The sequence below is a fragment of the Ambystoma mexicanum genome, chromosome 14, assembly GCF_040938575.1.
Source record: "Ambystoma mexicanum isolate Mex_15411 chromosome 14, UKY_AmexF1_1, whole genome shotgun sequence".
Classification (NCBI taxonomy): domain Eukaryota; kingdom Metazoa; phylum Chordata; class Amphibia; order Caudata; family Ambystomatidae; genus Ambystoma; species Ambystoma mexicanum.
Genome location: NC_090940.1, coordinates 614,513,195 through 614,526,913, shown reverse-complemented (window position 1 = coordinate 614,526,913; position 13,719 = coordinate 614,513,195). Strand labels below are relative to the sequence as shown.

The window sequence follows — 13,719 nt, the reverse complement described above, 5'->3', positions numbered from 1 at the left end:
AGCTGAAGTTGAAGGAGCCTGCTGCGGGGGGTGCAGTAGACAGGAGGACACAGCGGAGTTCAGCACTGCCCCCACATCACAAGTAAGAGACCCATCACCCAGGGCTGAGAAAGTGACAGTGCCTTGGTAGGCGCAAGGACAGGCACCCAGGGCTAAGGAAGTGTTGGTGCACTGAGCAGGTCTCAGAAGGACTGGATGTCCCGGTAGGCACCTCGGGCAGAGTAAAGCAGGCGGCCCTATTATGCACCCAGCAGTAAATGGTTTGTTCTTATGGTCTGAGAAAAAGGTCTGGGCTGCAGAGGCAGTTTCTAGTTGGTAAACATAAGAGAGAGTGCTAAACTCCATCTGCCCACGGCGCCAGTGAGTGGTTGTGCCCACCAGCCAGAGACAGTTGGCAAGCAGAAGAGGTAAACAGAAGAGAGGGAGCAACTTCCCTACTACCCATGGTGTCATAGACCGTTTGCAGCCATATACAAGTAACATTGAATAATAGTGACTGTCAGCAGATCTTATGGTTGATGAGAGGAGTTCTGAGAGAGAGTAGATCACCCCGTGTTTGGGACCGCGCATATAACTGTTGCTCAGTGGGAGCGGGTTTGGTCAGCCGTGTGACAGTTGGTGAGCAGAGGTCATTCCAGCTCTGTGCTTCAGTCAGACTGATGACGTCACCATGGCTGCTGTGGGAGCTAGCAAGAAAAGCGCCTTTGATGTGAATGGACACAAGTGTATATGAGGGAGATAGCGCCTCAGGTTTGTGGAACATAGTGATGTGCGTGAGGTAGCGCCTCAGCCCGTGTAGAGTAGGACAGGTACCTCAGTGGATGAGTACCATGTCATATTGTTCCCGCAATTGTTTAAAGGAGGTAGCCCCTCTCTAGTGATATTTTCTTATGTGTAGTTGTGTCAAAGCCTGTGTTTCATCCAAATTAGTGGGGTGTGTCATGTCAGTTTCTATCAATTCTGCATTGGGTTGACTGTGGTCATTCACCGGGTACGCAGATGGGTTTGGGGATGCCTGGCCAGTGTCTCAGCTTCTTCTGCAGTATTTTAATGTATTGGCTAAGTAGGTCACACCCAACAGGCTGAGTATATTTGATGTTTGAATGGGTGAGTGGTGTTGTGTCGCTGTGAATGTGTCTGTTTCGGTTTGGTATTAGATGCGTGTTTGAGACGGGTTTAGAGAAATATCTTGTTGTGTCTGATTTGTACATGTGTGGTCTGGTAAAGGAAGGAGATGTGTTACGTTGTGACTTCCCGTGTGTGTGTGGCTTTGGAAAAGGAGGGAGATGTGTTATATAGTGACTGTCTGTGTTGATCTGCCATATGTGAGTGTGTGATGTCATATGGAATGTTGTTGGGTGAATGATGGAATGCTGATCTGAGGGTTCCGTACTGAGGCAGGCAGTTAGAGCTCCCCTGCCTGGGTGATGGGGCCAGTGCTGATAATACTCCATACTCCTGTATTTACTTTCATGTAACTGTAACTGAAGTGTCTTGAATAAACCTAATATATAACCTAAGTTAAGCCTGCAAGTCACTTCGCAACATAAAGCCTCTCGCACCTGGTGATAAATCAAATACAGATTTTTAGGCAACTGGCTGCGTTAATCTGAAAGAAGTACATTTTCTACATTTTTTAAAGATTGACATTTCGGAAGATTCCGGATATTGGCAGGTCTCCCCATTACCACCTCAAAGGAGAGAGCCCAGTCTTAGTTTGAGGGGTTGTACGCATGGCTAATAACATGATCGGTAAGGCGTCCGGCCATTTTAGTTTGGTGCCGGCACACGTCTTAGAGAGCTTGTTCTTGAGGATACCATTGTGTCTTCCTACTAGTCCGGCCCTTTGAGCATGTCTGGCCGAATGGAACCGTTTGTCGATCTGTAATGCTGCGCATATCTGCAGAATTACAGTAGCGACAAAATGTGGACCATTGTCTGACCAGATGACTCTTGGTAGCCCGACCCTGGGAAAATATTCTTTTAACATGGTTTTTGCAGTAGTCATGGCCGTAGCGTCCTTAACAGGGAAAGCCTCGACCCATTTGCTGAAAGCACAGATGACAACTAACATAAACTGTAAATTATTGCAACTTTCCATTTCAAAAAAATCAAAGTGGATGACCTCAAAGGGGACAGAAGGTGGCCCAAAACTTCCCCTTGGAGTTGATGTTCCCTTTCCCACATTGTGTTGTAAGCAGATCATACAGTCTCGGACATAGCGCTGAACTAGTTTCCAAATTTTGTCATTCGCCCAAACTTTTTCTAGCATTTTCATAACCTTCTGGGCACATATATGTGTAGGGCCATGGGCCATAACGACCATCATCATCACGTATGTGTCAGGAAGTAGCCATTTTCCTTCAACCACATCCACCCAACGCCCATCATCATCAAGTTTCCCCAAGCCTACTGCCCACCTCTTGGATTCTTCTAACATGGCATCGGCCTGGATATCCCTTACGGACCCAACACCCTCGTCCATTGCATAGGCATTTACAGTTTCCCTTGAAATATACATCTCCGAAATGAGATTGGTGGCAGTCTGTTTAGCTATCTGATCAGCGTAAGCATTCCCTTTTCCTATATCATCTAGGACCTTTCGATGTCCTGCACATTTCACAACAGCTAACTGAGTAGGGAGCGCAAGTGCTGAGAGCAGTTGTACTATTAGGGAGCCATGCTGGATCTTGGTACCATGTGAAGTTAAGAACCCTCTTTCTGACCAAAGTCTCCCAAAGTTGTGAACCACCCCAAAGGCATACTGACTATCAGTATATATGTTTACTGTAAGCCCTTCGGAAAGTTCACAAGCTCGGGTCACTGCTATAATCTCTACGGCCTGCGCGGAGCTTTGCGTGATTCTCTTGGTTTCCACGACCGTGCTCAATGTAGTGATTGCATAAGCAGCTGTGGATGTACCATCCAGAAGTTTGAAGCAGGAGCTGTCACAAAACAGCTCCCCTTGTGGATTGTTCAAAGGAGTGTCTTTCAGATCAATTCTACCCTTTGTCTCTTGTTCGGTAGTATACAGACAGTCATGTGACTCTTCGTCACTGCAAGCAGTACCTTGCGGGAAAAGTAAGAGTTCAGCAGGATTAAGAACACAACATCTCTTAATTTGTATGTGAGGAGAAAACAAGATCAATTCATATCTCATCAACCGTGCGGAAGTGAGGTGCTGCGTTTGGGTTCTGTTCAGTAGAACATCTACAGAGTGAGGCACCATCAGGGTTAGATCATGGCCTAGGACCATTCCCTCACTCTGTTTTACCGACGCAGCAGCGACATCTCGCAAACATCTTGGCAATGCGCATGCTACAGGATCAAGGGCGGAAGAAAAGTAACCGCATGGCCTATTCTTCCCTCCATATTCCTGCATTAATACAGCCAAAGCACATCCATCACATTCATGCACAAACAACACAAAGGCCTTTCTCATAATTTGGTGTGCCCAAAACTGGTGCCGAGCATAATGCAGTCTTGAGCAGATCAAATGATTGCTGGTGTTCTGTGCTCCACGGCAATGGTGAAGAAATGCCCTTCTTCGTCAAAGCCAACATCGGCTTAATCACTAGTGAGAAGTTTGGGATCCACAACCTACAGTAAGAAGCCATACCTATCAAGGCTCTAACTTCCTTCTGCGTATTTGGGACAGACATGCCAGAAATGTGATTTATTCGTTCAGGTGTCAATCTTCTTCCCTCCTTTGACAGGAGATAGCCTAAATAGGTGACCTCCTGGCAACAATATTGAAACTTTTTAAGCAAAGCTTTGTGACCATGTTTAGCCAGGTGAATAAGCAATAAAACAGTGGCCTCCTTACAAAGCGCTCTCAGAGTCGGCAGCTAAAAGCAGGTCATCAACATACTGAAGCAGTGTACAGGTAGAGGACAATTCAAGGGTATCAAGCTGTTCTTTCAAAGCTCTACTATAAATGCTAGGACTTTCCGTGTAACCTTGCGGTGCACGGATAAATGTGAACAAGTGTCCCCCTAAGGTGAACGTGAACAAGTATCTACTGTCCTTGTGTATAAGAATACTAAAGAAAGCATTCTTCAGGTCCACAACACTGAAGTAGGTAGCTGAAGCCGGAATCATAGTTAATATTGTCGTCACATCAGGCACAATTGGAAATTCCGGAGCAACGACCTTGTTGATGGCACGTAGATCACTTATGAAATGAAATGCAATTGCATTATCGCCTTTTTTTTACACGGGTAAAATTGGACTATTGCACAAACTACCTGCAATTTCCTCAATCACCCCGCGGTGCACAAAATTGGAAACAATGCATTTCAAAGCTTGCTCGCCCTCAACTAAAATCTTATATTGTGGAATACGTGGCGGATTTATTCCATGTTTCAAGACTATTTTAACAGGCTCGATCTGTAAAACGCCAACATCATTATCGTCAATTGCCCATAAACACTCTGGTACATCTCTGAGTTCTGGTGGCAAAGGTCTGGTCAAGAATTGAGAGACAGAAGGTTGCTGTGGTGAAATCGTCAAATGCACTCCATCAGAAGAACAATGAATTACCTCATTTAATTCCTTCAACAGCAAATTCTCTCCACAATTCGAAGTCAAAAGGAATGGACAGTGGTCCGTAAAGGGACCCAAAGAAATAGGTACCGGCGAAGAGACTGGACAAACAACTGGTGTGCCAGAAAACCCCACAGAAAGATTGGTTTGCCCTGACAGTGGAATGTTTGGAACCCGAGAATGATCAATGGAACACTTCTGTGCCCCTGTATCTACCTAGAATCGATCCTTCCTATTTCCCACTACCATTTCAACGTAGGGACCTTTCTGATTAACGGGAATAGGCGTAGGTTCCAAACCCTGCTTTGGGCAATCCTAACGAAACAGAATATCCTCAAAAGGAAGCTCCTCAGAGAGGTAAGCATCAGAAGGATGATCAAATATGCTTCTAGTATCCACACTTGGTATCTGATTATCCTGCGAAAAAGGTTGCTGTGGATCTTGTGTAAACTGACCTCTAACAGGGCCCCCTATCCCCGGGCAACCTTTGGATCGTCTACCCATATTTCCGAATGTGTTATTCGACCTTTGTCGAAGGACGGGGCATTGTGCACACCAATGACCCTCTTGCCGACAATAGGCACACTGGTTAATGTTCACAGGACCCAAGGGCACATTCCCTTGTGGAACAAACTGGCCTCTAATCTGAAAACTACCCCCTCTGATGCCTCTAACAATTTGCTGTAATAATACTTTAGTCTTTAAGTCACCTTTTCTCTTCTCCTCTCTTTCCTTTTCATTATTGACATGATTCTCGTAGTACTGAGCCATGAGCAGTACTTCTGATTGGGACTTCACCTGCCAAGCGCTCTCAGAAGACATAATTTGTGACTGGATGTCAGGCAGCAAACCACGCACAAATTTGTCCACAAATAAACTTTTCCCAGACTCTGTGTCTAAGTCTTGTCCACTGAAATCCGAGAATACCTTTTCGAACCGATTAAAATATTTGGTAGCACCCTCAGACTTCCCTTGGACACAGGCCGTAAGCTTGTGCCAAATAATTCTTTTTTCGGGAATTATGGTTTTCAATTTTGCAATTACTTTCATCCGGCAAGGTTAGTATCACCTGAGGCGGTCTCTCACCAGCTGGCCTTTCTCCATCGAGCCTAATTACGTTAGCCCATGCATCTCCCAACTCTGGTACGTCATCTATAGTCCTAACTTGTTTCCACAAATCTACGGGCAGGAGTACAGGAAATAACAGATCAATATCCCTCAAGGTGAATTCTGAGGACTGTAAAACAGACTCTATTTCTTTATAGAATCCTGTCGGATTTTTCCTAATGTCAGGAATAGATTGTCTAATGGTATTCACTTCCTGTCTCGAGAACGGGACGTGAACAAACTGCGATACATAATGTGCAGGAATGGTCACAGCAACCGCATTCGTTGCAGGATCGGCCGCAATCTCAACCTTCGGGACAAATGTCGGAGGAACCTCTCTCATAGGCAACTGAGAAGTAGGCAACTCTGAACGCTTACTAAGCAACAGAGCCAAGTCGAGCGCTAAAGCAGTCGAAGAAGTGTCAAGTGAAAAAGCTCTCTTATAAATACTCAATAACTCTGTGGGACAACTAATCTTTCTCTTTACGCATTCATCCTGCAGGTACTCTATCATTACCTGTATCACTTTCCTCTGCATTTCTGGCGTATACTGACTATATGTGTCATATACCTCAACTGGAGTTATCGACATGTCTGAAATCCATCTAATCACGTCTTTCGTACAAATTCGTACTTCCTCAGATATCGATTTACGACAAGGAAGGAACCGTTTCCGTACATACATACTACCCTCGTCGTCATCCTCATTCTGTAACCTTTCCAACTCCTTTCTATACTCAAATATCCTCTCAACATGCTCATGTACTTTCTCCACAGTGTCTCTTGAAAACGCTAAAGTGTTCATATCCCTCAACCCTTGTGGGAGATCTGCCTTATTTAATTTGCCCCACATTACACATAAATGAATCCCTAAACCTTCAATAAAAACATTTTTCTCAGGAAAATTATCTATATTAGAAAGTGTGGCAAGAACATTAGCTTGATCATCCCTCTCTATACAATGCTTAGCCCATGAAATCAAATCTCGTTTCTTCTCTGGAGGTACAGTATTGCGAGTGACAACCCTTGACCCCGCACCCTGATCGACTACAAGCAGTACAAGACCACTTGGAAGAGGGGGAGCAGGCAAATTCAATGGAAGTACTGTTACTGGTGCAATAGGAAGAGGTGGAGGAACAACAACTGGATGAAGAGGAACATTAGGAGGAGCAGGAACAAAGGGAACAACAGCAGGAAGAGCAGGAATAACAGCAGGAAGAGGCAAAACAGCAGGAAGAGGAACATACAGAGGTGGCGCAGAGGCACCAGGCCTTCGTTCATTTAACAATTCATCAATACGTTCATCAGAAACATGGAAGTCTTTAGAAGGATAGATTTTCTGAATGCCAAGTGAGAAAGCCCTATCCATATTCCTAGCTGACTCAGACTGTTTATCTTGGTCATATAATGACGGCGCGCATGTTTTTCTCTACTCTTAAGTTGCTGTAACGCTTCTTTTTTCCAATTCTGCAAAACATCAAATGCTGCAGGTCTAGCCTTTTTCTTTAATAGAATTGACTCTAAATACTCAATACAAGGGATTTCAAAACTACCATTGATTGGCCACTGAAGTTCGGAGGCATGTCTGGTTTGTCTATGCTAAATATCATTAAACATTATACTTCCAATGCCATGCTTACAGTACTTAGTACAAGCTGGCGACCCCTCCTGTGGTGCCGAACGGCTAAATTCCAAAGATTGCCTATCACTGCGGAATAACGCCCTGAAGCAGGTATACAATTTCCCAGGCATATCAAAATATTGGTGTTACCTGGTCAATAATTGTATTTGCAGATACAATACTCCAAAACAAGTTATCAGGATACTTAAGAATCGGGACACGACTCACCTGATCAATCCTAAGGAGGTCCTATCGGATTTCAAAGTTCTTGCCTAACTAATCTTACCCAGTGTTTGGTGATTTCGGCAAATCTGCCCGCCTCGATAAGTGGACCATCATTAAGATGCCGTCTCGGACCACACGCTAATCGTCCAGGGATCGGGTCATGCAGCGCTGCTGAGGTGTTGCGTCTCTTTCAGAAGGGGCCCTTTATTTTGTCACACCATCCGATCCCGGTCCAATAGCGTGTGTCAACCTTCGACAATCGGGCATCAATCTTGAGGGTCCCTATTCGGGCGCGAACTGTAAAAACAAAGAGAAAATATCGAGGCTGAGTACCCCAAAAGGAAATACACCGAACACGGGTTACAAAGGAACATACAAAGATCTTTATTTTATACTGAACAGTTTCAAAGGACAAAAGTAACAGATAGCTATCGGCCCTCAGTACAACACAACGAACTCCAGCGTGGTTCGGTGTGCTCAGTGAGTGGGGCTGTACATTAAAATAGTCGCACCTTTTATACTTTTGAAAACATGATGTCCACCCCCACTGTGGGTTAATATTCATTAATATATTACAGATCTAGGGTTAATGCCGAGTTCACACATCTATACGTTTAAGATTTACTTTTAATATATTCACCAACAAGCCTCAATAGCTACAGTTTACTTTAGGATTTCTTATATAGACCTACTCAAACATCTATACAATGTAGTTTAAACAAATGTCTCAGTTCAGTATTTGAATACATTGTTCGTAACCTTTGCTTGTGGCTTAACTTCATTGACACGAGTAATCCTTCACACACAGGTCAACGAAGGACAAGGTCTCAGTTCATGACCCTAACAAGTGGCCTTCAGACAAGTTACACATTAGTTTATACATAGAGGTCAAGACGGCCATGTTACTTTTTCGGAATGACACTATCCACCATTTTAGCAGCTCACAGGGTGACTTTGCAGAGAGAACCTAAAATGGCGGATTGACCTAAAATGGCGGCTTGCATTGATTATAAGGTCGGGACCTTGCAACACGGATTTCTTCGCAAGTGGCTTACAAGCAGCTTGGCGTAGGCCAATATTCGTATATTTATTACAATAGGAGGCATGATATAATTTCCTGTTTGACAACTTCTCATCTTCCTCCCAGTAAAATCCAAAGGTTCCTCTACACCCTCAGTGGAGAAGGATTCAGGGCTTCATTCGCTCATTTCCCTTGGTAATATCCATAGGTTCCTCTACACCCTCAGTGGAGAAAGTGTTCAGGGCTTGATTAGCTCATTTCCCTTGGTATTATCCAGAGGTTCCTCTAAAGCCCCAGTGGAGAAGGTTTCAGGGCTTGATTCGCTAATTTCCCTTGGTAATATCCATAGGTTCCTCTACACCCTCAGTGGAGAAAGTGTTCAGGGCTTGATTCGCTCATTTCCCTTGGTAATATCCAGAGGTTCCTCTACACCCTCAGTGGAGAAAGTGTTCAGGGCTTGATTCGCTCATTTCCCTTGGTAATATCCAGAGGTTCCTCTACACCCTCAGTGGAGAAGGATTCAGGGCTTGATTCACTCATTTCCCTTGGTAATATCCAGAGGTTCCTCTACACCCTCAGTGGAGAAGGCTTCAGGGCTTGATTCCCTCATTTCCCTTGGTAATATCCAGAGGTTCCTCTACACCCTCAGTGGAGAAAGTGTTCAGGGCTTGATTCGCTCATTTCCCTTGGTAATATCCAGAGGTTCCTCCACACCCTCAGTGGAGATGGTTTCATGCCTTCATTCGCTCATTTCCCTTGGTAATAAGGTCCAGAGGTTTCTCTACAGCCTCAGTGGAGAAGGTTTTAGGGCTTCATTCGTTCATTTCACTTGGTAGTATCCAGAAGTTCCACTAGACCGTCAGTGGAGAAGGTTTCAGGGATTCATTCGCTCATTTCCCTTGGTAATAAAGTCCAGAGGTTTCTCTACACCCTCAGTGGAGAAGGTTTCAGGGCTTCATTCGTTCATTTCCCTTGGTAGTATCCAGTGGTTCCTTCTCATCCTTCCACTGGTCTGGATTTGCGCCTCCTTGTCGCCATTCACCTGGAGAGTCTTCCTTATAAACATTCTTGTTTAATCTTGTAGTGGGATCAGCATCTATTTATAGCCTTTTTACTTCTGGACAAAGAATTCCCTTGTAACCTTTTTCCTGGTAACATTCAGGGTTTCCTTCGTAGCCCTCTCCAGGTTGCATTCAGATATACCTGTTCGTCCATTCCTGGTCATGCCAAACGTGCTCTTCACCCTTCTAAACCACAGTGCAAACTAAACCTCCTGGTGGGATCCAGGCCTGAGACACGTTTTTCCCTTACTCATGGTACGTTCCATTCCTGGGACAGGTTTGCACTCTTGTCATGTTGGGATTCATGTCTGAGCCACATTCTGACCCTGTGAGATCCATACCTGAGCCACATTCTGACCCTGGTGAGATCCATGCCTGAGCCACATTCTGACCCTGGTCCTGGTGAGATCCGTGCCTGAGCCACATTCTGACCCTGGCCTGGTGAGATCCATGCCTGAGCAACATTCTGACTCTGGTCCTGGTGAGACCCATGCCTGAGCCACACTCTGACCCTGGTCCTGGTGAGACTAATGCTTGAGCCACATTCTGACCTTGATCCTGGTGAGATCCGTGCCTGAGCCACATTCTGACCCTGGCCTGGTGAGATCCATGCCTGAGCCACATTCTGACTCTGGTCCTGGTGAGACCCATGCCTGAGCCACACTCTGACCCCAGTCCTGGTGAGATCCATGCCTGAGCCACATTCTGACCCTGGTCCTGGTGAGATCCAGGCCTGAGCCACAATCTGACCCTAGTCCTGGTGAGATCCATGCCTTTTGCACATTCTTACCCTGGTGAGATCCATACCTGCGCCAAATTCTGACCCTGGTCCTGGTGAGATACAGGCCGGAGCCACATTCTGACACCAGTCCTGGTGAGATCCATGCCTGGGCCACATTCAGACCCCAGTCCTCGTGAGATCCACACCTGAGCCACATTCGGACCCTGGTGAGATCCATGCCTGAGCCCCATTCTGACCCCAGTCCTTGTGAGATCCACACCTGAGCCTCATTCTGACCCTGGTGCTGGTGAGATCCATGCCTGAGCCACATTCTAACCCTGGCCTGGTGAGATCCAGACCTGAGCCACATTCTGACCCTGGTGAGATCCATGCCTGAGCCACATTCTGACCCCAGTCTTCGTGAGATCCACACATAAGCCACATTCTGACCCTGGTCCTGGTGAGATATAGGCCTGGGACTCCTTCTGACCCTGGTGCTGGTGAGATCCATGCCTGAGCCACATTCTGACACCAGTCCTTGTGAGATCCACACCTGAGCCACATTCTGACACCAGTCCTTGTGAGATCCATGCCTGAGCCTCATTCTGACCCTGGTGAGATCCATGCCTTTTCCACATTCTGACCCTGGTGAGATCCATGCCTGAGCCACATTCTGACCCTGGTCCTGGTGAGATACAGGCCGGAGCCACATTCGGACCCCAGTCCTGGTGAGATCCATGCCTGAGCCACATTCTGACCCCAGTCCTCGTGAGATCCACACCTGAGCCACCTTCTGACCCTGGTCCTGGTGAGATACAGGCCAGAGCCACATTCTGACCCCAGTCCTGGTGAGATCAATGCCTGAGCCACATTCTGACCCCAGTCCTCGTGAGATCCACACCTGAGCCACATTCTGACTCTGGTCCTGGTGAGATATAGGCCTGAGACTCATTCTGACCCTGGTGCTGGTGAGATCCATGCCTGAGCCACATTCTGACCCCAGTCCTGGTGAGATCCATGCATGAGCCACATTCTGACCCTGGTCCTGGTGAGATCCCTGCCTGAGCCACATTCTGACCCTGACCCTGGTGCGATCCAGGCCTGAGCCAAATTCTGACCCTGGTGCTGGTGAGATCCAGGCCTGAGCCAGATGTTCACCCTTCTCCTGTGTGATGCATACCTTGAGCCTCACTCTGTAGCATGTTCTGACTTTGATGAGCTTATATCTTCTTTGTTCCTTCCATAGGCTGCTCAACAGGATGTCCAACGATGACCGGCACCTGACATCCAGCTGCGGATCCTTCATCAAGACGGAACCCTCCAGCCCATCTTCCATCATCGACACAGTCAGCCACCACAGCCCCAGCAGCTCCTCCGACACCAGCGTGGGCTACAGCTTAGCCCTCGGCGGCCACCCCAACGGCCTGGACTCCCCGCCTATGTACAATGGCACAGGACTAAGCGCCGGCTCATGCCGGAAGCGCTACGAGGACTGCACCAGCGCCATCATGGAGGACTCTCCCACCAAGTGCGAGTATATGCTCAACGCCATTCCCAAGCGGCTGTGCCTGGTGTGCGGGGACATTGCCTCTGGCTACCACTATGGTGTGGCCTCGTGTGAGGCGTGCAAGGCCTTCTTCAAGAGAACGATCCAAGGTAGAGTGCAGCGTGAGTGACGTTCATATTACTTAGGTGTCTTGGGGTTTTTGGGGGATAATGTATCCGTTTGCTGAACTGTGTATCTGGGCGGGCCGCTCTGCTGATCTCCAGTCGACCCCGCTATCAGACTCTATCTCACAGGCATAGGGGGCTCGGCTAGCGGTTGCAGCCCATTAACCCTTCCCTTTCCTGTGTGTATGATATCCTCACTGCATTTGCATTGTTTCTCGCTTTTCATTGCAGGAAAAGTCATGAAGTACAACTCTGGACTCTTTGTAGGTTTGGTGGTAATGGTAAAACCGCCGGTATTTCTAGGATTGCATGGTTTTTCCACCATGGTTTTTCCACCTGTTTTTACCGGCCATACTCCTGATGAGCACTGAGGCATTTATGTTAAGCAGTGCAATTGAAATAACCCAAGTAGTAAACAGTATGTAACTATGGGTTGAAATACCTTCTAAAAAAAATATCTTGACAATTGCATGACAAAACATTCTGCCTCATGAACAAAAAAAAAGATGCTGGGGAGCGACCGGGGTGGTGAGAATGTGAACACCTCTGATGCCGGCATTCTCACTCCTTTTGCACATGGGGTTGCACAATGTGCAGAAGGGTTGCAGATTGAGGTTGCGCAATGTGCAGAAGGGGCATTACTGAGCCATCTATGCATTCCATGGCACAGCAGCAGTGCGTCCAGCTGATGCCTCGTGAGCATTACCCGTGTAGTTTCCCCGTAGGAGATCTAACCTTTGGCTCTCCAGATGTGTTGAACTACAGTTCCCTCAGCCCTAGCAAGCGTGGTAAATGGTATGGGATCATGGGAGCTGTAGTCTAGAACATCTGGAGGGATGTTGTTTGCAGGCCCCCTCCCCCCCCATACCTCCTGCTTTTTTTTCAGGAAATGTCCACCATGAAATGGCTTCCCCAATGCCTTTGTTGCCAGATGGGGGGATGGGTACCCCCTGCTCCTCCACTCATCATTACACGCCCACCCAACCCAACCAAGCCACTGCCTGACTGAGTACTAGTTTACAAGAAATCTCCCCACCCTCCGAGTCCTGTTTAGTGAGGCTAGCCGACTCACCCTCCTGCTTCAAAACCCCACCCCCATTATTTCCCCACTTGGATGTTCTCCCAAACTAACCTCCAACCACTGCCTGCTTGCATGGACCTCCGAGCAGAAACTGAGTTTACAGACATTTTTAGGGGGGTATCCCGATTCAAACCATCTCTGTTTCGTCACCCTTGCCCTCTCCTAAATCGCACAGCCTCTATTGTTCGCTTGCCCCTGTGCTCCCCCCCCCCCCGCATACGCAACCACCACCCACCAATGTGTGATGCATAGATTCTAGAGTGACCAGCGGGGATGGGGCAGAAAAGGTGAAATGTAATGTCGAGAGTGATTCTGCCCCAGCCCTAGAGGACTTTCAGAGGTGCCAGCCTGCCATGACCTTGTCACCTTCTGGGCTGAACACCCACAATGTCTCGTTGCTCTCTTTCTCGTACTACATGCTAATGCCCAGTGACCTGGGGGGGTTGGGGATGCCTGAAACATCTCTTTGTTGAGTTGTCTCTGGGCACTAAAAGCAGGTGCTGTTATTACTCAACTTAATGGTACTCATGTTCAGCTCCCTGAAGCCCGCAAGTGACTCTGGGCATAAGGAGTACTATTGTATGTTGGGCCCTGAGGAAAGTGGGGGGAAAGACAATATAAACCCACTGAAACTGGACGACAGAGATGCAGGGGATCTGATTAATG

General features: G+C 47.1%; 1 protein-coding gene across 2 annotated transcripts in view; it reads left to right on the top strand.

Annotated features, from left to right (window-relative positions):
• ESRRB (estrogen related receptor beta) overlaps positions 1 to 13,719 on the top strand; it is a 305,163-nt gene that overhangs the window by 105,072 nt on the left and 186,372 nt on the right. For both annotated transcript variants that reach the window (XM_069638025.1, XM_069638024.1), the window contains exon 2: positions 11,548 to 11,957. In XM_069638025.1, the coding sequence (XP_069494126.1) occupies positions 11,548 to 11,957 (410 nt within the window). The remainder of the gene's footprint in view (positions 1 to 11,547; positions 11,958 to 13,719) is intronic.